Source organism: Brassica rapa, chromosome A08 (genome assembly GCF_000309985.2).
Source record: "Brassica rapa cultivar Chiifu-401-42 chromosome A08, CAAS_Brap_v3.01, whole genome shotgun sequence".
Taxonomy (NCBI): domain Eukaryota; kingdom Viridiplantae; phylum Streptophyta; class Magnoliopsida; order Brassicales; family Brassicaceae; genus Brassica; species Brassica rapa.
In genome coordinates this window covers 20,548,506-20,569,423 of record NC_024802.2, presented here as the reverse complement: position 1 = coordinate 20,569,423, position 20,918 = coordinate 20,548,506, and the positions used below count along the sequence as shown (strand labels likewise).

Below are 20,918 nucleotides of genomic sequence, written 5' to 3'. Positions count from 1 at the left end.
CGAATTATACAAATTTATGGAAAAAAAATATATAGGAAATCTTCGGCATGGCGCAAAGAGTACCTTCAGACATAGATCTCATAGGACGGCTTACGATGATGCAGTTAGCGTAAATCCTCATAAGGTAGATAGAATTGACAGCTATAGAATCGTCGTGTAATATTTCTCATAGTTTGTAATAGCATAATTAACCATCGACAAAAAAAAAAAAAAAAAAAGAACCAATGCATTTTCTCAGAGTAATGATACAACTATAATCATGACGAAGTAATTCAATCCCTACCAAAAAAACAATGACAAAGTAATTCAATTACATATCTTATGATATCATTTTTTATTTCAATAATTGTTATCATACTAATAAGAGAGAAAAAAAACTAATTGACAAACTAAAAGCAGAATTTTCTCAGAAACATAAGAAAAGTTAGTCATAGCATTTTAGCATTAAAAGCAGAAAAAGGAACGCCAAGACACTACTAAACTGCAAAGCTGTCTCAATCCCATTAAGACTACACAATCAAAAGCCTTCTGGTTCTTCTTCATCTCCCCACAACTGTGAAAACTTTCTCCTCTTTCACAGTCCCTAATGTTATTTATCACACCTTCATTCAAGCTCTCATCTTCTTGTTGGTGCTGCAAGTCGGACACTTGTAATGTTTGATGTGCTCAGCCTTGGCAGGTGTGATCTTCACGCACTTTCCATGGAACCATTTCTCACAAGCATCACAACATATCCAGAAGTCATCATAGTTGTCTCCACACGCACCGCAAACCGCACCTTGCTCATCATCCTCCTCATCTTCCCCGCTCTCATCGTCTTCTCTTGGTGGTGGAGACATCTTTGAAGCCTTGGTGTGAGACTCAGATTGACGAGGCTGCAAGAAGACAGAGTTAACATAGATAGATATGACTCGAATAATGGAGAGAACAGAAGCTACTAAGTATATATTATACCTTGACACCACTAGACTTGCTTCTGCTACTGTTGTGGTTAGCAGATTGATCCTTGGATTGCTTTGCATTGCCAGTTATAAGCTCGAAAATGGTTGGGAGTTCATTTATCATCTGGAAGAGCCTCTTCCTGAAACAAATTCAATAAGCTCAGAGTCAGACAACACAACTATAAACTGTTTGACTGTAATAGTATCAGAAAACAAACACTGTTCTTTGACTTTATAGCAAACTTAAATCCAAGAGAAAGAACTAGAAGTTCACATGAACTTTGCATTTTTTATATCTCAACAAAACTAATTCACAACACCACTAGCAGAGATTGTTTCTACTAAAAGCAACAACTAGGATGCTAGAAGATTGCAGCTACCATAATGGTCATTGCATCTCTAACAAACATGTGTATAAGAACAGTGAGCAGAGAAGGAATGTTACCTCTCGTTTTTACCAAAACCGAAACGGGCACCGAAGTAAAACGCAACAGAGATGAGCCACGAGTCACTGTGAACAGCAACCAAAGTAATCCAGTCTTTCTCTGGCATCCCGTCTCTTGCAAAGTTGATGCCCAAAGCTGGTTCAGGAAGCTCAGGAGGGACCTCATCAACAGGAAGGTTAACCTCCCACGTCTCATTAGGAAGTCCATAAAGACACAAGTTTTCCTTCTCTGCACAAATTAAAAAAAAAAAACAGAATCACCATAAAGAAGAAAAACCCAAGCAGAGCATTAACACATAAGAGTATCCAATCTGTTGAACAAACTAAAACATAGAAACAAAGAAGTATTGAAAGCAAAAACATGCATTGACCATCTGAAAAGTTTTCCCTAATTCAAGACCAGGAGGCGATTAATCTCTCAACTACTTCAAAAGACTCTCACACAAACACTCTTTGAAACCAACCAGAGAAGAATCAATAGTGAATACAAGAACTCACCAGGGTCACACTGAAGGAAAAACTTCTGCCCATCTGCAAAAAAAAAAACACAAAAGCATGAATAAACCTAGAAACCGTCATCAAATCACATCAAAAAGATTCAAACTTTGGCGAATCTATACAAAAATCTCCGAGAAAGAGATAAGCTTTACAGATTCAAGGAAACAGAGATTCAAGCGAGAGGTGGACCTGTAGTGAGAGCCTTGAGGAGACCAGCTCTACGACCCTTGAAGTCGCTGAACACCTCTTCGACAGTGCGGTGTATCGGATTCTGTATTCCCTCCATTGTGAATATGAATCAGCTTCGCCGGCGGTGAGAGAGTCTGAGAAGAGAAAAGCCCAAGATCGGCTTTTTTTGCTTTTCTTTTCTCCCCTTGGAGAGCAAATTTGTGTTTACTTTTTTGATTTAGTTTTCGGACACAGAGACAAATCTATAACCTTCTTTCTGAGGAATTTATTTGGGAATTTAATAAGAAGAGGAAGAGGAGGAGGTTAAATGACTATTTTAGGGCTGGGATATTTATTTATTATTTTATTTATGGCACAACATGGATTTATCTCTATATTAAAATTGTTTGATATATATCTTACAATGTTTTTTTTTGTAAATCGACTTTATCCTAGTAAGTCGACTTTATCCTAGTAAATAAAAATATGAAGTCTTTTAAAAGGGTTATGTAACGTATCAAAGCTTTAAGATCAACGAGTGACATGATGCTTTGCGGTATTTAAAAACTTTTTACTTTTATTAGAATTATAAGTAACATATATTTTCTACTTTTCTTTTTGGTATTAATGATTTTACTCAAAAAGTAATAATATACTCAGATCAAACTCAAGAAAGCACTGATAGAGAACATTACGCAAAAGAGAAAGCCATGTGATGGATTGATTGAACGATAATTTATCTGATCTCTTACAGACTGAAGTGTGCGGCTAAGTATATACATTAAGGAATCATGAGGCATTGATGCTTCTATTCTATCAGCAAAAGAATAAGTTGTCACAGCTGGAGATACTTGACCTGTAAGACAAGCCACCTACATTTTCAATCTTCATATCCAAAGTCTCCAGTTGCTCATTCATGTACGCCAACATGTCGAATCATTAGAGTTTCACATGGATGGTGCGCGCTTGTTCATGCATGGTCTAATGACACTGATTTTAGTTTGACATATGGCACGCCATACGCAAGAGGGAGAAATATTCTTTGGATTGGTTTAACTAGCTCAGTTTACATATCAATACATCATTATGTACAAGCCAACACCGCATTTTGGGTCCCAAAAGTTATGATCATAGATAATTATGTTTGTTTATTTGTTAAACTACAAAAACTTGTCATGGAGGATTTGATATAAACGTTCGACAGGATGATTGCGGTATTTAAAAAAAAATTGATTAACGATTTTATTAGAATTATAAATTACATATGTTTTCTTTTTTTTTTACTCAAAATGTGATATACTCAAATCAAACTCCAGAAAGCACTAATGGAAAAAGAGAAACCAATGTGAATATGTGATGGATTTGATTGAATGATAATTTACCTATCTCTTACAGACTGAAGTGTGCGGCTAAGTATATACATTATCGAATCATGAGGCATTGATGCTTCTATCACCAAAAGGATATGAAGTTTATCACAGTTGACCTGTTAGACAAGCCATGTACAGTTTCAGTCTTCATATCCAAAGTCCCCAGTTTCTGTCTAAGAATCCAGTTGCTCATTCACGCCAACATGTAGAATCATCATAACTTCACATGGATAGCCAAGTGTTTTTTATTTATGCAATGGTCTAATGGCATTGATTTTAGTTTTGACATGTTGTGCACCATATGCATGGAGGGAGAAATATTCTTTGGATTGGTTTTTAACTAGTGAAATCAACGGTTAGGCCAATGCGATTGGTCCTGTAGAATTTAAGGAGTATTAAACTCAAGTCATTATAATATGAAATTTTTAATCTGGACGGACATTGAATGAACTATCCGATAAACTGGGCCATAAAATGGGCTGCGTCAATAAGTAGGTCCACCACGTTTTCGGTACACCGAATCACATGCAATCAATCAATCAATAGGTATCTCTGTTTCTTCAAAGCCTCCAAAAATTGCGCGACCAAATGAGTAAACAAACAAAAACAGAGCAGAGACGAAAGTTTTGAATCGTAAAAAAACCTTTCCGTTCTCCTCTCCGAAATTCACGGCGAGCCTTGCGTCGCTTCTTCGCCACCCGATAATATATCCCCCTGAATCTTCTCCGTTAAATTCTCGTTACATCGAGTCTACCAATTGATTTGTTTCGTTTGGATCTGAATCCTGGATTTGAATCTGAATGATTTGATCACTGCAGAGTGTGTGTTTTCGAGGGCTGTTGATGAATATTGCTGTAACAGAGGAGGAGAAGAATCTGTTTCTGAGATTTACGAGTTTGAGTTTTCCCCACGAGAGATCCATAAACCCTAGATTTAGATGGGATAAGGCTGTTCTTATTCAGCTTAAGGGAGAGGATAACAATAGATTGAGAGATGGGTTCGTCACAAGGCTCCACGCTCTCGGCTGATGTGATGAGCCTTGTGGATACGTTGCCTGTTCTTGCTAAAACCCTCATCGCCGGAGGAGTTGCTGGGGCTGTTGCTAAGTCTGCTGTTGCTCCCTTGGAGAGGATCAAGATTCTATTGCAGGTGAAAGTCTTGGCCTTTGTTGTTGGTCTTACTCTGTTTCATAGAAAGATTTCAACTTTTAACTATCTAATGATCATATACATGTTTCAACACCAGACTAGAACAAACGACTTTAGGACGCTTGGTGTGTCCCAGTCATTGAAGAAGGTGTTACAATGCGATGGTCCTCTAGGATTCTATAAGTGAGTACCTTCAACTCTTACGTTTGCAGCTAGCCTATTATTAATAACTTTACTAAATCCTTGTGATGTGGTGCTTAACTCTTGCAGAGGAAACGGAGCGAGTGTTATTCGGATTATCCCTTACGCAGCTCTCCATTACATGACGTATGAAGTGTACCGTGACTGGATTTTGGAAAATAATCTTCCTTTAGGTTCTGGTCCAGTTGTTGATCTTGTGGCTGGTTCGGCTGCAGGCGGGACGGCGGTTTTGTGCACGTATCCTCTTGATTTGGCTCGTACTAAGCTAGCTTACCAGGTAGCGTGTTGCTTTCGTAGTTCTTTTGTTATTTCTTAACTCTGAGAATGAAGAATGTCTTATAGTTTGTGTTATTATTGCATTTAAGGTTTCTGACGCGAGTCAGAGTTTCCGAGGTGGTGCCAATGGAGTTTACCGTCAACATGCATATTCAGGGATAAAAGAGGTGCTTTCAATGGCTTATAAAGAAGCGGGACCACGTGGGCTATATCGGGGCATAGGTAAAAAGCTCACACAATTTGCTTGCTTGCATTAATGTTTAAATTGTATTACAAATTGACAGTTGAAGTGATTTCATCATAGTTAGAAACCTGTCTGATCTTGGTTGATTAAGATTTAGCTCAACAAACTGATTCTTAAAAATGCTTTTCTTAATTTGGATTTGGAGATGGTTATAAAGATTTGGGGCTTTCCTGGCTCTCGCAGGTCCAACGTTGATTGGCATCCTTCCTTACGCCGGCCTTAAGTTCTACATATATGAGGAACTGAAAAGGCATGTTCCTGAAGAGCATCAAAACTCTGTTCGAATGCATCTACCTTGTGGTGCTTTAGCTGGTTTATTTGGCCAGACCTTGACGTACCCATTGGATGTTGTTAGGAGACAGATGCAGGTAAAAGAAACTTGAAACAAAGATTAAAACTTCGCTACACTTTCAAAAGTCAGAATCTATTTGGTTTTGTTTGACAAATAGGTGGAGAATCTGCAGCCTCTGACGAGTGATGGCAGCAACAAACGTTACAAGAACACGTTTGATGGGCTTAACACGATTGTCCGAACTCAGGGTTGGAGACAGTTGTTTGCTGGTTTAAGCATCAACTACATTAAGGTAAATTACGATATAAAGTGTTTTTGAGAGAATCACTCCAAGAAATCTCAGGCTGGGGTCTCTATTTCTCCACATTCATGGCTCGTTGATTTGTCTTTTGTTTGTTAGATTGTTCCATCGGTTGCAATTGGGTTCACGGTGTATGAGTCAATGAAGTCGTGGCTACGGATTCCACCAAGAGAGAGATCAAAACCAGCCTAAGGGTTTTTGTTCATTGATACTCTTAGAGCAGGACACAGAAGATAACACTATTTTTCTTTAGTAGCGAATCTAGTGATAGTATTGTTTGGATAAAATTAAGCAAAATGTTTACACATTTGTTATCAAACACAAAAATGGGTTGATTCTTGTGCTACTTAAAAGATTTCTATTTTTCATATAGTTCTGTATATAGTGTTCTAATATAATAATTTGTATATCATTATTGGGATGAGTATTTTGTATCTAGTTTATAAAAAACTAATATAACTTAATTGAGTAAATTTTAGATAGTAAAATTATATCATTTAGTATTGGAATCCCTATAATTCTTTTTTCTTTTTCATTCTCTCTTCATCTATTTTCTTTTATATCTGTTGGAGGACTTAACAACAGAAGATGCTTAATAAATACCAATGTTTTAAAATTTGGTTTAGGTCAGGACCGGACCTAGATACAAATCCTTCCGATCAATATAAAAATAGTTTTAGGGCCAATTTCCCAAATGATTAGGTACAAGAGATGAGCAAGTAGCGGTTTTTAAGTCTAGCCATATTTTTAAACGAAAATAAAGGAAAGCTAACTTTACTTATGTTTGTCTTTTGACATTGTTTAACATTACTATTTTAAGTTACTTTTACATTAAGTGAAAGGATCCTTTTTTTGGTCCGCTTCTAGTCTGCCGAATGTTAGACACGGCCCTGGTTTAGACCTATGTTACATGGAAACGGAAGCGGGTACGTGGAAGCGGAAGCGTATGCAAACGCAGAAGCGAGATTTTTAAAAAATTAGGAAGCGGATACGTGTTGGAAGCGTATCCATATATATATATATATATATATATATATATATAAGACTAAAAATTAAAAATTGGAATATATATATACATATGTAAGATTATTTTTAAAAATCTAAAACTAAAAATTATATGATTTAAATTTAAAATAAAGCATTTATTCATTTATAATAATATTGAAATGACTTCATATTTAAACTGTGAAAATACACATAAATTAAATTAAATAAATAATATTATATTTTTGTAATTCTTTATAATTAATTGACATAATATATTTGAATATATGATTTATCTTTAATAAAAACCTCAATGCATAAAGATAATTTATAGTATTAGTTTTAATATTTGTATATTTCTATTCTCTCTATTCAATACTATTAAAACTTGGATTATATATAAATTAAAAACTATAATTTTATATTCATATTAATATAAGACATTGTGTTTTTTTTTTAAATAGAAGTGTGATTCCAAATCGGAATCGTAAGCTTCCAATGTGTTTTTAAAGAGAATATTTTAGAAATGTTTTGGAAACGAGATTCCGTAAGCTTCCACAAGGTTCCGATTCCGATTCTGGTTCCGAAGAAGGAAGCGGACGTCCGATGAAGCTTCCGTGCAACGTAGGTTTAGACGGTGTTTAAGCTTATGCTTAGTTGGTTAGTTGGCAAATCAGATATGGACAAAACGGTTTTTCAAAAAGTGTCTAGACATTTGAAACACCGGCTTAGACACCTACCTAAACATGCTTAGAGATTTTTAAACATTGATAAGGCTTTTAGTATACAACAAGTTAATGAGCAACAGATTTCATATGATTAAAAAAACTAATAAGGAGGGATAATATCTTAAAATGAACTCGATAGTTAAATTTAGAGTGAATTGGCTCAAAATCCAAATAGAAGTGAGTAATTAGGAAACTACCTATGGTACATTTTATGTGGGCTTTAGATTGCCACTAGCAGAGTGTAAATTACAAAACTGTCCTTCCGTCAATTTAAACAAAATAAAAAAATAGGTTCTAGGTATTATCCCCTTCCCTAGTTATGTGTGGCTTGGCTATGAGAAAATTGGCAAATGAGAGAACTGAAAATTCTGACAGGAACAGCTGCATGTAAAAGAGAATCAGGGCTCGTCGGTAAAAATGCATGCAATCTCCGTTTCAAGGACGGCGGGGGGAGGAGCCAGAGACTGCGTGTTAGTCACCGGAGCAGAGGTTTGTCACCGATGAAAGTGAATCTCGGTGGATGTGTTAAAAGGGATGGTGGTTCCCTCAGACATGAGTGAGGGGTAGTTCGTGGTGGTTCGGACTTTGAGACAGCGGTGTCTTGAGCAGTGGCGGCAGCGACGGTTTCGGAAGCCGGTGTCTGTGGCCGCGGGCGCTCCGGAGCAGGCTTGGTCTTGACGGCAACAGGTGAAGGAACGAGATTAGAAAACTCCATTCTGTGTAGCTGCGGTTAAGATTTTCATTAGCATGTTAAATATATTAAAGGTTATTTTAGCATTTGTTTGTCTGCTCTGTTTGTAGCTTAATCCAGTTTTGGGATGTAAGGAGTACGATACGAATCGATATGTTATATTTAAATAAAATTCTCTCTTCGTATAATGTTGTAGTTATATGAGCAAACAGGCCTTTTGTAGATTACAACAAATGAAAATTAGCTGTGTAATTAAATAAGAGAGCAGTGCTCTAAGAAAGTATGGAGAATGTTTCTTAAAAATATTATTATCTGGATAAAACCTTCAGACTTCAGCAAAACATAATATTAGCTATCAAGAACAAAAGAGAAGTGACGGTGAAGAATTGGATTCAGACCCCTTAGAATCAGTTGAGAGGAACAACACAAAAACACGAGATCCAAACTCTGATGCTAACAGTCGGCCACAAATGATGAAGCTAGCTTTGACTAGTAACCGAAAGGAGTGGGGACAAGGAATGGTTGTGAGAGGGGAAAATAGACATCCTTTGAAGGGAGAATCACAGATGGTGGGTGCTGAAATATGTTGATGAGGAGTGAAAAGCTGGTAGCATCTCTGTATGAAAGTTTTTTTTTGTTTTTTAGTAATAAAGTGTGTGTTTGCAGGGTTGCATCTTCATTTGGTCGGTGACTTGTTGTGTTAGCGAGTCTGGCTTGTTTTTGTGAAGGCTAAACAATTTAGTAACAGTCTAACAGACCTTTGAAGATAGCAGTATCTATTTTATTTTTCTCTGGACAGTTAAAACGAGAGTTTAGCAATGTGTCTGGTCGTTTTGGTTTGCTAAATTCACTTGTAACCGTTGGTGTAATGAAGTATCTGTTGCAGGGTTGCATCTTCGTTGGTCAGTTACTTGGTGTGTTAGCCTGATAGTTTGTTTTTGTTAAGTCTAAACATTTTATTAATCGAACTTGGATGATAGCAGAATGTTTAATCTTTTATCCGGGACTCTTGAAATGGAGAGTTTAGCAAGGGGTCTGGTCGTTTTGGTTTGTTAACTCTACTTGTAACAGAGAATCAGTTCAAAAAAATAAAAAAACTCTATTTGTAACAGTTAAATATATATCAAGCCCCTAGGAAAAAATCAGAACATAGATAGACCGGAGCTCTGGTGAAACGGAAATTGCTAGGTTACACGGAAAAATGAAGAAACACACCTAAACAAAAATCTAAAGCGAACTAGAAGAGATGTGGGGAAGAAGACGAAAGAGGCGGAGCCTCCACCTCCGACGGACACCGACGGCCAGCGAATCAAGTTATCTGGAACATCACTACAGCGGAGTGTCCATGCCAGCCATTAGAACCGTCACCGGTGTACCTTCAAAGCTAAGCCATCTCGGAGGGGTCCCGCGGCCACATAACATCAGAGCCATAAAGAACACACGACTCCCAGACTCTTCCGCCGTTGATTGCGAAGGGTCTCGACCTTCTCACAAGTCCGAAGAGTCACGTGCTCCTCCTCTTACGCACTGGTTAAGAAGAAACCACACCAGAAAGGAATCATCATCAGGAGAACCGCCATCTCCATGGATAGATCCGCCGTCAAACGAGCACCTCTCAACAATCGAGACAAACCTTAGGGATCCTGATGATTGACTTGCGGAATCGGCTGTCCGCTCCACCGTCCTCAAGCAAAGCCCCCGCCTACTACCGACGAGCCACCAGAACCCCCGAAGCTTTTCTAGAAGTCCGCCGCATAATCCGAACGAATTAGAAGATGAAGAAAAGAAGCACCACCAAAATGTAACCGGACGACATTTACAAGGAAAAAATGGAGGCGACATTACACTGCCGCTTGGATCAATTTTGATTTTAAGATATGAAATGTGTTGGATATAGATCAATGAAGAGACAAACAGTTGATAATAAAGAGAAGAAGAAGAGATGCCTTTCGAATGTCTAGATTTTAACGCTTAAAGGAAACTTTTTAAAAATAATAAAATATATCAACATGGGTTATCAGAAATATTATCTACAAGAATATATGGACTACATAAAAATCGTTTAAACAATAGGGGTATAACGGTCATAAGATTATCGATGAAACCTAAGGAAGTAAAAAAAGTGCATATTGCTAATTATACGATCTTTCTTATGTGTAGAGTGCAATTACTCTTAAATTTATTGATTGCCCAATTTCATAAACAAAGCCCATTAGCGGCAATGATCAATCACTAGACTTATGGTTTTTCTTTTTTTCTTTCAACACTAGACCTATGGTGGTTAGTATAGTCTTTTCCAAATATTACAAATATGTATGCATGTATATTGTGGCAGCGGGATCAAATTTAATCGTATTTCAATCCTTCTCCTCCTCCGCTTAGGATTTAACCCTACAGCTTTCTTATTTAATCCTAATCTTCTGGGGAAAGTGCTATTACTTGGCCTATAAACTCTGAATTTATCTTATTTCCCCTAGATTATTCGAACAACTCGTCTTTTCCTTTTTGGTGTTTCTGAGATATCAAAAGGTTTTTTCTCCTACAAGGTTGTCAGAGACTTCAGAAGCTATGGAGAGAATGCTCTCTTCGAGGGACCAACAGAGTTTAGTCTCTTCTTTCCTTGACATCGCTGTCGGGCAGACAGCTAAAACCGCTCGACAGTTCTTACAGGTTGGTCCGTTTGCTCAAAAAACTTTGTCTGATCTGTGTGAATGAGCTTTAACACTAAGTTAAAGGTTTATAAGTTGATCTGTCTGCATTGTGATCAAAGGTTTATAAGTTGATTTTTTTTTTGTTTGAAGTTTCTATCTTTGTATGATCATTGTTACTTCTTCATATGACTTTGTTTATACTTATTGGTTGGTTGCAGAATGATAATAGATTTTCTATTTTTATATATTTTGTTTTTTTTTCACTTGTGTAAAACTACTAACATAGTATAATTTTGCTGTCAAAAGGCAACGAGCTGGAATCTTAATGAAGCTGTTCAGCTTTTCTACGCTGGAGGCGAAGGTGGTAGTATGCTTGCGTCTGGTACACACACTCATCCCATGGGTAGACGATCTCGGAGGTATGTTAATGTTATTTAATTATTTTGTTGTAAAGTATTGTTCGTTTTGGTTTGTTCAACCTGATGGTTTGATTTTATATTTCTATAGGGCGGCTGCTCGCGCACGACGTGAAAGGAAACGTAACGATGCAGATGGAGTCCGTGCTCCTTTGCCTGTTGTGACGGAGACTCTTTATCGTGACTCTATGTATTATGAGGGAAACTATGAGCGTGAACTAGCTTCTTTGATTGATTTCCTTGACTTCAGCGAAGAGCCAAAACGCTCTGGAGTTTGGGAACCTGATGAGGTTGCCTCCTCAGCTTCTACATCAGGTCCTCGGCATAGCTTGGCCTCGTTGTACCGTCCTCCTTTTCATCTGATGACTCATGGCTCCTTTGAACAGGTTCTCTACAAAGTTCTTTACCTTTTTTTTTTTACTTATTGTTTGTCTGCTTGCTTCCTTACTCTAAACCTCTCTGTATGATTTTTTTTTTTTTTTGGTTTAGGTAAAAATTACGTCTATTGCTGAAGATAAATGGCTTCTCGTTAACCTTCAGTCCACCACTGAGTTCAGCTCTCATATGGTTACTCTCTAACATGATTAGTTTTAGTTTGATTATCATATGATTAGTTAACATTACTCTCAGTTACTCACATCCTTTTTTTGTTTGTGTGTGTTTGTTTCTGAAAGCTAAATAGAGATACTTGGGCAAATGAAGCTGTTTCTCAGACGATCAAAGCCAACTTCATCTTCTGGCAAGCCTATGATGATATCACGGAAGGAAGGAAGGTGTGTACATACTACAAGGTAGAATCCATTCCTGTGGTGCTTGTAATCGATCCCACAACTGGTCAGAAGATGAGAATGTGGTCTGGAATGGTCGAACCAGAGACTTTGCTAGAGTCTTTAGTGCCGTTCTTGGACGGTGGTCCTGGTACACACTTTGCTTCTCTCTCAAGGAAACATCCAAGAGGTAGCTTCTCATTGGCTCCTCATTCCAAACCCAAAGATGAAGAAGAAGAAGAGACGCAACAAGCATTGGCTGCTTCCTTGGAAAACAACGGCATGAAAGAGTCTTCTTCTGATGATACATCACCAATAACAACGCCTGAAGAAGCAGCTGTTGAAGCAACGGTGCTGCCTACGTACCCACCTCTGCCTGAAGAACCAAAGGGAGGTGACCGGAGTGTTCAATGCAGAGTTGGGATACGTTTACCAAATGGACAAAGGCTCCAGAGGAACTTCCTCAAAACTGATTCAATTCAGGTTAGAAACAACATTGATTCTTGTGTTCTTTTTGTTTGTTTGTCTGAGATTTTCTAAGATCTTGTTGTTGTTGTTGTTTCCATTGTAGCTTCTCTGGTCTTTCTGCTACTCTCAGCTTGAGGAATCAGAGAGGGAGAAGCCACTGAAGCTAACACAGGCGATTCCAGGTGAATCAAAGACGTTGGAGTATGAATCTAACTTAACCTTGGAGCAATCTGGTGTTGCCAATTCCATGATCTCTGCTACATGGGAGTGACAAAATCATTTATGTAAAAAACCTATCTTAAGGTTTATCAGATTAGTTATTTTAGAATGACCATTTGAAGAAAGAACAAATCTACGAGTTTTTTTATTTGCAATGAATGAAATATCATCTACGATTGGATTGGATTGTTACAGTTGAAAAAATCATCTACAATTTCAGTCATCTTTTAAATATCTATTAATTTAGTTCGGTACAATATTGTTTTAGCTAAAATGGTCAATAATGTGTTAATTTTCTACATTTTTGTTAGCTTAATGATTTCTATATTAAACGGTTACTATGATGCTTATATAGTTATATCAGATTATACATGCTTTTTAATTAGATTAATGATTTTGACTAAAATTGTCATTATATTATCACAAACAACAACAAGAAGTTGAGTTGTAAAGCTAACTCATGTGAAGTGCAGCGTACATTGGTGACGCGTGATTTTTATGATTAAAACAATGGTAGTAAGGTGCGCGTGTGGATAATTCACGGAGACCCAAATGTCCGTTTCACGTTTTGGTCCACGGAGACTCATATGTCTTTGCAGCTACAAGTGGCATTTAAAAAAAAAAATTACAAGGGAAAAAACAAATAATATAAAAAAGCATAAAAATGAATTGCTTAGTTGTCAAAAAAATGAAAGAAAAAGAAAAACTACAATGAAATTATAAAAATATTTATTTTATTACTAATATTTTTGGTTTTTACCTTTTTAGTAGAGTCAAAAATACAGCTTGTGGGTTAATTATCTACTGGAGCACACGTGCATATGAGTTTTAACTATATTTATGCAAAATAACATTATACTCTTATATCTATATGTTAAACAATATACTTAAAAATCATAAATTTAAATGTTAATAATTGAGTTAATACTCTTTAATACTACTAAGCATACGTGTACAACTGAACTTAGTTGTTTTAAATGAAAATGTTTGTATTTCCTTTTAATAAATAATAATTATATCTTATTTTAGAAAATAGTTTGTTTTTATGGTCAACTGTTTGTTTTTCCTTATTAAAAAACATTTCTAGAAGAAACGCTAAAAGATATTTTGTGTTTATGTAATTTTTTATTGTTTATATTTTAATTTGTGAAGACAAAAATTATTTCCTATAATTATTGAAAATTACTATTACTTTTTCCATTAATTGTACCGCAATTTCTATTATTTTTGTAAATTTGATCATATATAGTGTAAAACATTACACACATATACACGAGATGATTAATTTGGTTGATCAAAGTTCAAACTATGTTAATGTTTATATTAACTGTTACATTATCAAATCATGTATTAAAATATATTTGATATATCACACTTTTAGTCACCTTTAACAAAAAAAAACACTTTAAATCATACATTATAGAAAACAAAAGTTGACATAAAATTATAAGACTGAAATAAATTTAGTAATGTTTTCTTGTACCTCTAATGGGTAGACAGGTAGTACGTATGTAAACTAATATTCGAGGTAAAGATAGATGGAAGAAAAATAGTGAAGGCTTAGCTTAGCCGCTTAGGTTGTTTAAATACAAAAAAATCATGAGTTTAATGATAAGAAATAAAAAAAAGGTTTTGTCTTAAAGCCATCAGAGAGACACGAGAAAGACTCTGAGGTGGCCCCCTGACCACACCCGCATGTGCCCACATTTCACCGTTTCTCTTACAATGACACCCAAACCGTAACCTTCCTCAATTTTTTCAAAATGTTTTAAATATAATAATTATCCGAATTTCCTAAACCACAATCTTACACTATTTCAAGGTTTGTTTGACAATTTATTTTATGCTGCAATATAACCCATAATTTACGATGCTGTAACAATAATTTTGAATCTTTTATTTTAAAAAACATAACTAAAGATTGTAATAAAGTAATTTCTAAAATTTAAAGAAGAGAGAAGTGTATCATGCCATCTAAAAAATATTTACAACAGGTAAATTAACCATCTTATATATTAAAAGAGAAGTCACAACTTTGACTCATGTGTGATTTTTTAAAAAATGGACCTAATGGACCTATTACTAGAAAGTCATGTTACATTTAATTTATAATCTTACATTATTATAGATCTAAATAACTTACTTTCTAGATTATAGGAACTAATAATATGTTTACTACATTGTAGGAATTAAATAATTATCAATCTTTTCCAAGCCAAAAACGTGATCTGAAAACAACCAATTCAATAAAAAATTATATACAATAAAATTATTATGTTTTAAAAAATGATAGACACACCTCATATATATTATACTAATATATATACCAATGTAAAATTAAAAATAAAATATTTATATAAAAATAAATGAAAATAAACACCCGCGCGGTTGCGCGGGTCGAGATCTAGTGTTAGAATTATAATGAGATCATTTAAACCATAATTCCACAACGTAATTTTTAGTCAATAAATCACCATAAGTTGGCGACGAAGTAGAAATATATCAGAATTTTAATCAGTTAATTCTTTATAAGGGAGAAAGGAAAAGAGACTTCTATATATAATATGTATGTATATTGAGATATTACAAGTCACTCCAATTATTAAAAAAGCAGAACAAGAGAGAAAGAGAGAGAAAGATAGGGTTTTTTTGAGGTGTGTGTATTTGTATATATATCATATATATATTTGCATACGGTTTCTTCTTCTTCATCCTCTAACAGTATCATCATCACCTACTTGGTTTCTTTCTTTGTCTCTGAGTTTTAGCTTTTTGTTGACCTTTTTCTTCTTGGTTTCTTTCTCTGCATCTCAAAGACTTAGTACAATAAAAAAACAACTCATACTATGTCTTCTTTCAAAAAACTACAAACTTAATCTAACTCTTTGGATTTATACTTGTTCTCTTTGTTCTCGTAAATGTCTTCTAGTGATTTTTTTTTCTTCTTTTCATGTCGTCAATATCTATGGCTTCTTCCTGTTCTTCTAATTCTTTGCTTTCGTTTTCTTGTGAATCATATTTTCATTTCTTTCTTCTCTGTCATTTTTTAAATTATTTTATTTATGGATCTTTGTAGATTTAGCAAAAGGAGACTCTGAGGAGATGTCTTCATCGTACAACAACTCAATTTCATCATCTTCCACTCAGTCTTTCCTCCTGGTCAGCGCCGCCACCGGAGCAAACAACTCTAACCGTGAAGAGACGGCGATGACGATGATTCAACAACCCAACTCCGTTGCTCCACTACCACCACCCAAGAAACGAAGAAACCAACCCGGAAACCCAAGTAAATCTATTTAATATATGTTGTTAAACATAAACATATATTATACGTTTGTGTTCCAAATTCCAAAAAAAAAATAATAATAATAATCATTAGTGAATAACTTTCCTTAGATTTAATTCAATTTTCTTTGTATATTAAGAATCAAGATTATCATCATTCGATCTGATAGATTGTATATTAATTATTTGGAATTGCTTGTGATCTCTATTCAACAATTTTTACAAGAAGATTCATTAGTCTATCAATTTGCTTATTATGTATAATTGAGTCTATTTTTATTTTAAATTGAACAGATCCAGATGCTGAAGTGATAGCGTTATCTCCAAAGACAATAATGGCGACGAACAGATTCCTATGTGAAGTATGCAACAAAGGGTTTCAAAGAGAACAGAATCTACAGCTTCACCGGAGAGGACACAACCTTCCATGGAAGCTGAAACAAAAGTCTAAACAAGAAGTGATCAGGAGGAAGGTGTATCTGTGTCCGGAGCCCACGTGCGTCCACCATGACCCGTCACGTGCTCTCGGAGACCTCACCGGTATTAAGAAGCATTATTACCGGAAGCACGGTGAGAAGAAGTTTAAATGCGAGAAATGCTCTAAGCGTTACGCTGTTCAATCTGATTGGAAAGCTCACTCTAAGACTTGTGGTACCAAAGAGTATCGCTGTGACTGTGGTACCATCTTCTCTAGGTAAACTACATATCGTCTTTCTTGGTTCCATTTTCAATAAACTTTTTTCTTCTTTTTTGATAATTTGCTTTCAGTAATATCAAATGAGAATCGGTTATACATACTAGACTGTGAAAATAACATATGATAATAAACATTCAAAAACGTGTTGGTTACTCCGTACGTTATATTCTAGCGGTTTCATTTTATGTTCAAACCTGAAAGCAATTTTTACTAAATTTTAAAGGTTACTACTCTAGGCTTCTACTTGAGATTCCAGTTAAAAATTATGTCGGTCAGTGAATAGTAAAATTCTAACTTATGATTATGTAAACTTTATATGCATATTGACATGTGAATGAAATCTATGCATATAGATATCATCATCTATATTGGTCACGGAACATCATAGTTCCTACATGGGGACATGAACATATATGCATATATACACATAGGATCCATCAATCTATTTGTTTGGTTGCTGATGAATAGAGTAAGTGAGGAAGATAGTGAGTGGGATAGGAGAAAAATAAAAGATGCTAAATTTGGTCACATGTGAGTTGGATTTGTTTCTATGCATTCCCATTTTTGTTTTCTTCTTCTTCACCTTTGCAGGTTCCTCTTTCCATGTACCTCCTCTTCTTGTGGGCCTCTCCCTATTTCTCTTTCCATTTTCTTTCTTCATAATATAAATTTAGTTATTAGATTATGTATAGGTGCTTTATGTATAAGAGTGGTTGGTTTCATTGTTTAATTAATGAATATTGTGGTCAGTGTGATATAGGAGTAGTTGATGAACACTTCACATCTCTAGGGTTTTATATATTTTATTATATTGGTTTTGGTTAAAATATTCTTCTTCTTTTTTAATTTGTGCATTAGTTTACATAATTTGTAATATTAACCTTAATACATTTTTTGGGGTGTTATGGCAGAAGAGATAGTTACATTACGCATAGGGCGTTCTGTGATGCATTAATACAGGAATCAACAAGAAACCCTACCGTGAGCTTCACGGCAATGGCAGCAGCTGCTGGTGGAGGTGGCAGTAGACCTGGATTTTACGGCAGTGCTGCTTCTGCTCTCTCTCACAACCATTTCGGTAACAACTCAAACACTAGTTTTGCCCCTCTAGCTGCAGGTTACAATCTTAACCGTTCATCTACCGAAAAGTTTGAAGCCTTCCTTCCTCAGTCCTCAAACCCTAATCCCGGTCCTACCAATTTTCTCATGCAATGCCCTTCGAACCAAGGATTCTTGTCGCAGAACGATCAGACACTCATGAACCAGCACGGTCTGATCAGCCTCGGTGATAACATCAACAACAACAACAATAACAACAGCTTGTTCAACCTCGGATACTTTCAAGACAACACCAAGAACACTGATCATACAAGTGTCCCTTCTCTTTTCACCAATGCTGATAACAACGATCCATCTGCTTTGCTTAGAGGGTTAACTTCTTCATCTTCTTCAAGTGCGGTCGTTAATGACTTTGGAGATAGTGATAATGGAAACTTTCAAGGTCTGATGAACTCTCTAGCTGCGACAACAGATCATCAAGGCCGGTCCGGTAGCAGTCTTTTCGACCTTCATTTTGGAAACAATCTTAGCATGGGAGGCTCTGATAGGTTGACTTTGGACTTTCTTGGCGTCAGTGGAGGCAATGTGAGCAACGTAAATGGTAGTGGTCGTAGTGGAGCTCCTTTGGACGTTGATATGAAGTTTCCACGTCCAAATAATCCATTTGAAAAATCTTGATGCTGGTATCTTGGATAATTTATTTTACGCATCTTTTTTTCGTTTGTCGTTTTCAACTATTAAAGTGAATACATATCTTAAGTAATATTTGGGATTTTTCAACGAGTAAGTCAATTCCATTAGTTAGACGTTTTTTTCTCGGAAATCGACTATATAATTTGTTCTTTTATGATATGATTTATATGAATCCATAACGAAACGTCATCTACATAATTGGTTGTACATTTGCATGTAGCATGAGAATTAATTTAAACAAACATTAGCTATATGTAGTATCTGAAGAATAATCTTATTTTTCGCATAACCAAATGAACTGATTGATAGATTCATACATAAATTATATATCCCACGTTGCACATGCATGTTATGAGCCAGATTTCAAGAGAGATCTGTCTACAATAATACGTTAACGGATCGGATAATATTCCAACAAAAGCATAATACAAACAGAAGCATCCAACATTCCAACTCTATTCAGTTCGTGTCGTAAGCCAATATTTAGAATATACTAATAAGAATTGTTATAATGTCAGTTTTGTAATATATATTACAAATAATATACAATAGAAAGATGTTCGGCCACCTAATTCAAAAGAACGCATATGGGCAAATGTGACATGATTTGTATAAATTATTTCAGCAAATAATCAGATTTTTCAAGCATCAAATTAACATATATTTTTTTGAACAAATAACTTACACAAACATCAGTTAGCTGGATGGAGACGGAAATTTTGAGTTGTGTCAACACATTGACATTGCTATGTTTTAGAAGTTTTAACGAAAAGAAATAGAAAAGAGTTTTATGTAGCTGTCAAAACATTCGTTAAATTTTTAAAAGGTAAAACGGTGTTGCCACTCTCAAGACATAACCTAGCTCTATTTCTTTTGGTCTTTATTGTTACTTTCCGATGTTGACTCCACCAACTCCATTTTCTATGTTTTGATCCGACTTTTTGCAGATATATATATAGACAAATGTAATAATGTATGTGTATGATTCTAAAAAGAGTTATAAAAATATATATAGGCTACAAAACGTAATAACTAATATAGTTTTTGACTCTATTTGAACTGGTCCAATTTTTCTCCATGACGTTTATCAAACCATTGACAGTGATTTCAGTTGTGTCCGTGTAGATTTGAATTTATACAAAGTATGTTCTGTAGTAAATTTCAGCTTTGTAGAGATGTTATACAAACATAACTTTGTATACGTTGACTATATTGGGATAGAGAGTACAAACTAAAGTTTTAAAAGGAGCATGGTTATCAAATATAGATTTACATATAGTGCTGAATGAATATATATATATATATATATATTTGTATTTTTTTGATTAAGAGGGAGAATTTTTACCAAATTAAAAAAAAAAACAATTAAGAGGGAGAAAGGAGAAACATGTGGAAGGTCGACTTGTCGTTGACGTGAAGGATCAAAATTCCCGTGAAGAACATATTGTCGAGAAAAAAATATCAACTAATACTACAAATTGCTTTGGGATATTATCTCTTTCTCCTTCAGTCGTTGGTCCACTTCATTTATGGGCAATCTCAAGTTGGGCCCTATACATAAGACGCATACACTGGTGAAAGAAAGTTGGAAGGTTTTCAATACACAATAAAACTCTGTCGTTATTTGCTCATATCGATTCAAACGGTAACAGCTTATTGTTTGGATGCGACTGAATCAAACTCTAGACTCTAGAGACAGGACCCGGGTATCGGGTCGCCCTTCTTGTCCCCCCTAGTAAGACGGCACTGTAGGAGACAGAAAATATCACATGCCATGCCAGGCTAAACCACTCGTCATGCTAGTTCATAACACGTTGATTGTTTTACAAAACATAAATCTATTTTTTCAAACATAGCGTCATATTTTTATGACTTCAACTTTTATAATCAGTTGAACTGAACTCAATTAGCTTTGTATAACATAGCTTTAATTACAATTATATACATGAAAACAAAGTATACTGTTGATTATAGGCCGTTAAATTCAATTTTTGATGGGGACAAGACGACCCTTGTTGATATGCAAGAAACTGTTATACATATCGATACAAATACAAATATGGCAACTTATATAAAACGTGAATATATTTTCGAAAAAGCATTACAGGACAAACACTCGTGACATAGCCAGCTAGCTATCCTCCGTAAATATTGACACAAGAAAAGAACAAAGATGTAAAAAAGAATAAATAAACAGAAAAAAAAAAGAGAACACACGCACACAAAATAAAAGCTGCTAGTACTCTCTCAACTCATTCACTGCCCTATGCAAATATGCAATGATTTCACGATAAATGTGACAGGCCGAAACAGTCCTTACCTTTTATGTTTTTACTTTTTAGTAATACCAACGACTATTATCATAACTTAATAAGT

General features: G+C 35.3%; 4 protein-coding genes and 1 long non-coding RNA gene across 8 annotated transcripts; 3 read left to right on the top strand and 2 right to left on the bottom strand.

Annotated features, from left to right (window-relative positions):
• Positions 1-257: 257 nt before the first annotated feature.
• On the bottom strand, positions 258-2,338 carry LOC103836071 (PHD finger protein ALFIN-LIKE 7). Its single transcript, XM_033277914.1, has 6 exons — positions 2,074-2,338; positions 1,885-1,917; positions 1,387-1,615; positions 955-1,081; positions 608-875; positions 258-568 (listed from the first exon to the last, which is right to left on the bottom strand). Exons 1-5 carry the CDS (start codon positions 2,168-2,170, stop codon positions 609-611), a joined length of 753 nt encoding a protein of 250 aa, XP_033133805.1. The 5' UTR covers positions 2,171-2,338; the 3' UTR covers positions 258-568; position 608.
• Positions 2,339-3,987: 1,649 nt separating this feature from the next.
• Positions 3,988-6,340, top strand: LOC103836069 (mitochondrial carrier protein CoAc1). The gene is made up of 7 exons (XM_009112291.3): positions 3,988-4,571; positions 4,668-4,753; positions 4,841-5,048; positions 5,137-5,269; positions 5,475-5,659; positions 5,741-5,875; positions 5,984-6,340. The coding sequence occupies exons 1-7, from the start codon at positions 4,416-4,418 to the stop codon at positions 6,074-6,076; spliced, it is 996 nt and encodes a 331-aa protein (XP_009110539.1). The 5' UTR covers positions 3,988-4,415; the 3' UTR covers positions 6,077-6,340.
• A 400-nt stretch (positions 6,341-6,740) lies between these two features.
• Positions 6,741-7,751, bottom strand: LOC117127463. The gene is made up of 2 exons (XR_004450495.1): positions 7,505-7,751; positions 6,741-6,785 (listed from the first exon to the last, which is right to left on the bottom strand). It is a non-coding gene; the product is annotated as an uncharacterized LOC117127463 (long non-coding RNA).
• A 2,802-nt stretch (positions 7,752-10,553) lies between these two features.
• LOC103836068 (plant UBX domain-containing protein 7-like) lies at positions 10,554-12,997 on the top strand. Of its 2 annotated transcripts, XM_033277878.1 has the most exons (7): positions 10,554-10,957; positions 11,245-11,357; positions 11,446-11,740; positions 11,844-11,921; positions 12,029-12,373; positions 12,413-12,604; positions 12,693-12,997. In XM_033277878.1, exons 1-7 carry the CDS (start codon positions 10,856-10,858, stop codon positions 12,858-12,860), a joined length of 1,293 nt encoding a protein of 430 aa, XP_033133769.1. In that variant the 5' UTR covers positions 10,554-10,855; the 3' UTR covers positions 12,861-12,997. The 2 variants fall into 2 exon arrangements, with proteins under 2 accessions (XP_033133769.1, XP_009110537.2); XM_009112289.3 differs by having other exon boundaries at positions 10,558-10,957; positions 12,029-12,604.
• Positions 12,998-15,307: 2,310 nt separating this feature from the next.
• On the top strand, positions 15,308-18,672 carry LOC103836067 (protein indeterminate-domain 6, chloroplastic). 3 transcript variants are annotated; one of them, XM_009112288.3, is made up of 4 exons: positions 15,308-15,462; positions 15,885-16,094; positions 16,388-16,787; positions 17,702-18,672. In XM_009112288.3, the coding sequence occupies exons 2-4, from the start codon at positions 15,911-15,913 to the stop codon at positions 18,525-18,527; spliced, it is 1,410 nt and encodes a 469-aa protein (XP_009110536.1). In that variant the 5' UTR covers positions 15,308-15,462; positions 15,885-15,910; the 3' UTR covers positions 18,528-18,672. The 3 variants fall into 3 exon arrangements, with proteins under 3 accessions (XP_009110536.1, XP_009110535.1, XP_033133766.1); XM_009112287.2 differs by having other exon boundaries at positions 15,389-15,549; XM_033277875.1 differs by lacking the exon at positions 15,308-15,462 and adding an exon at positions 15,565-15,722.
• Positions 18,673-20,918: the final 2,246 nt, after the last annotated feature.

Excerpts from the sequence above, each read along its gene's own strand:
- LOC103836069 (XM_009112291.3), top strand. The coding sequence starts at position 4,416 with ATGGGTTCGTCACAAGGCTCCACGCTCTCGGCTGATGTGATGAGCCTT. Across the intron at positions 4,572-4,667 it reads GGATCAAGATTCTATTGCAG|ACTAGAACAAACGACTTTAG; the intron begins GTGAAAGTCTTG and ends TTTCAACACCAG. Across the intron at positions 5,876-5,983 it reads TAAGCATCAACTACATTAAG|ATTGTTCCATCGGTTGCAAT; the intron begins GTAAATTACGAT and ends TTTGTTTGTTAG.
- LOC103836067 (XM_009112288.3), top strand. The coding sequence starts at position 15,911 with ATGTCTTCATCGTACAACAACTCAATTTCATCATCTTCCACTCAGTCT. Across the intron at positions 16,095-16,387 it reads AAACCAACCCGGAAACCCAA|ATCCAGATGCTGAAGTGATA; the intron begins GTAAATCTATTT and ends TAAATTGAACAG. Across the intron at positions 16,788-17,701 it reads TGTGGTACCATCTTCTCTAG|AAGAGATAGTTACATTACGC; the intron begins GTAAACTACATA and ends GTGTTATGGCAG.
- LOC103836068 (XM_009112289.3), top strand. The coding sequence starts at position 10,856 with ATGGAGAGAATGCTCTCTTCGAGGGACCAACAGAGTTTAGTCTCTTCT. Across the intron at positions 11,741-11,843 it reads CTCATGGCTCCTTTGAACAG|GTAAAAATTACGTCTATTGC; the intron begins GTTCTCTACAAA and ends TTTTTGGTTTAG. Across the intron at positions 12,605-12,692 it reads TCAAAACTGATTCAATTCAG|CTTCTCTGGTCTTTCTGCTA; the intron begins GTTAGAAACAAC and ends TTTCCATTGTAG.
- LOC103836071 (XM_033277914.1), bottom strand. The coding sequence starts at position 2,170 with ATGGAGGGAATACAGAATCCGATACACCGCACTGTCGAAGAGGTGTTC. Across the intron at positions 1,918-2,073 it reads CCTCAAGGCTCTCACTACAG|ATGGGCAGAAGTTTTTCCTT; the intron begins GTCCACCTCTCG and ends TTTTTTTTGCAG. Across the intron at positions 876-954 it reads GCAAGTCTAGTGGTGTCAAG|CCTCGTCAATCTGAGTCTCA; the intron begins GTATAATATATA and ends GTCTTCTTGCAG.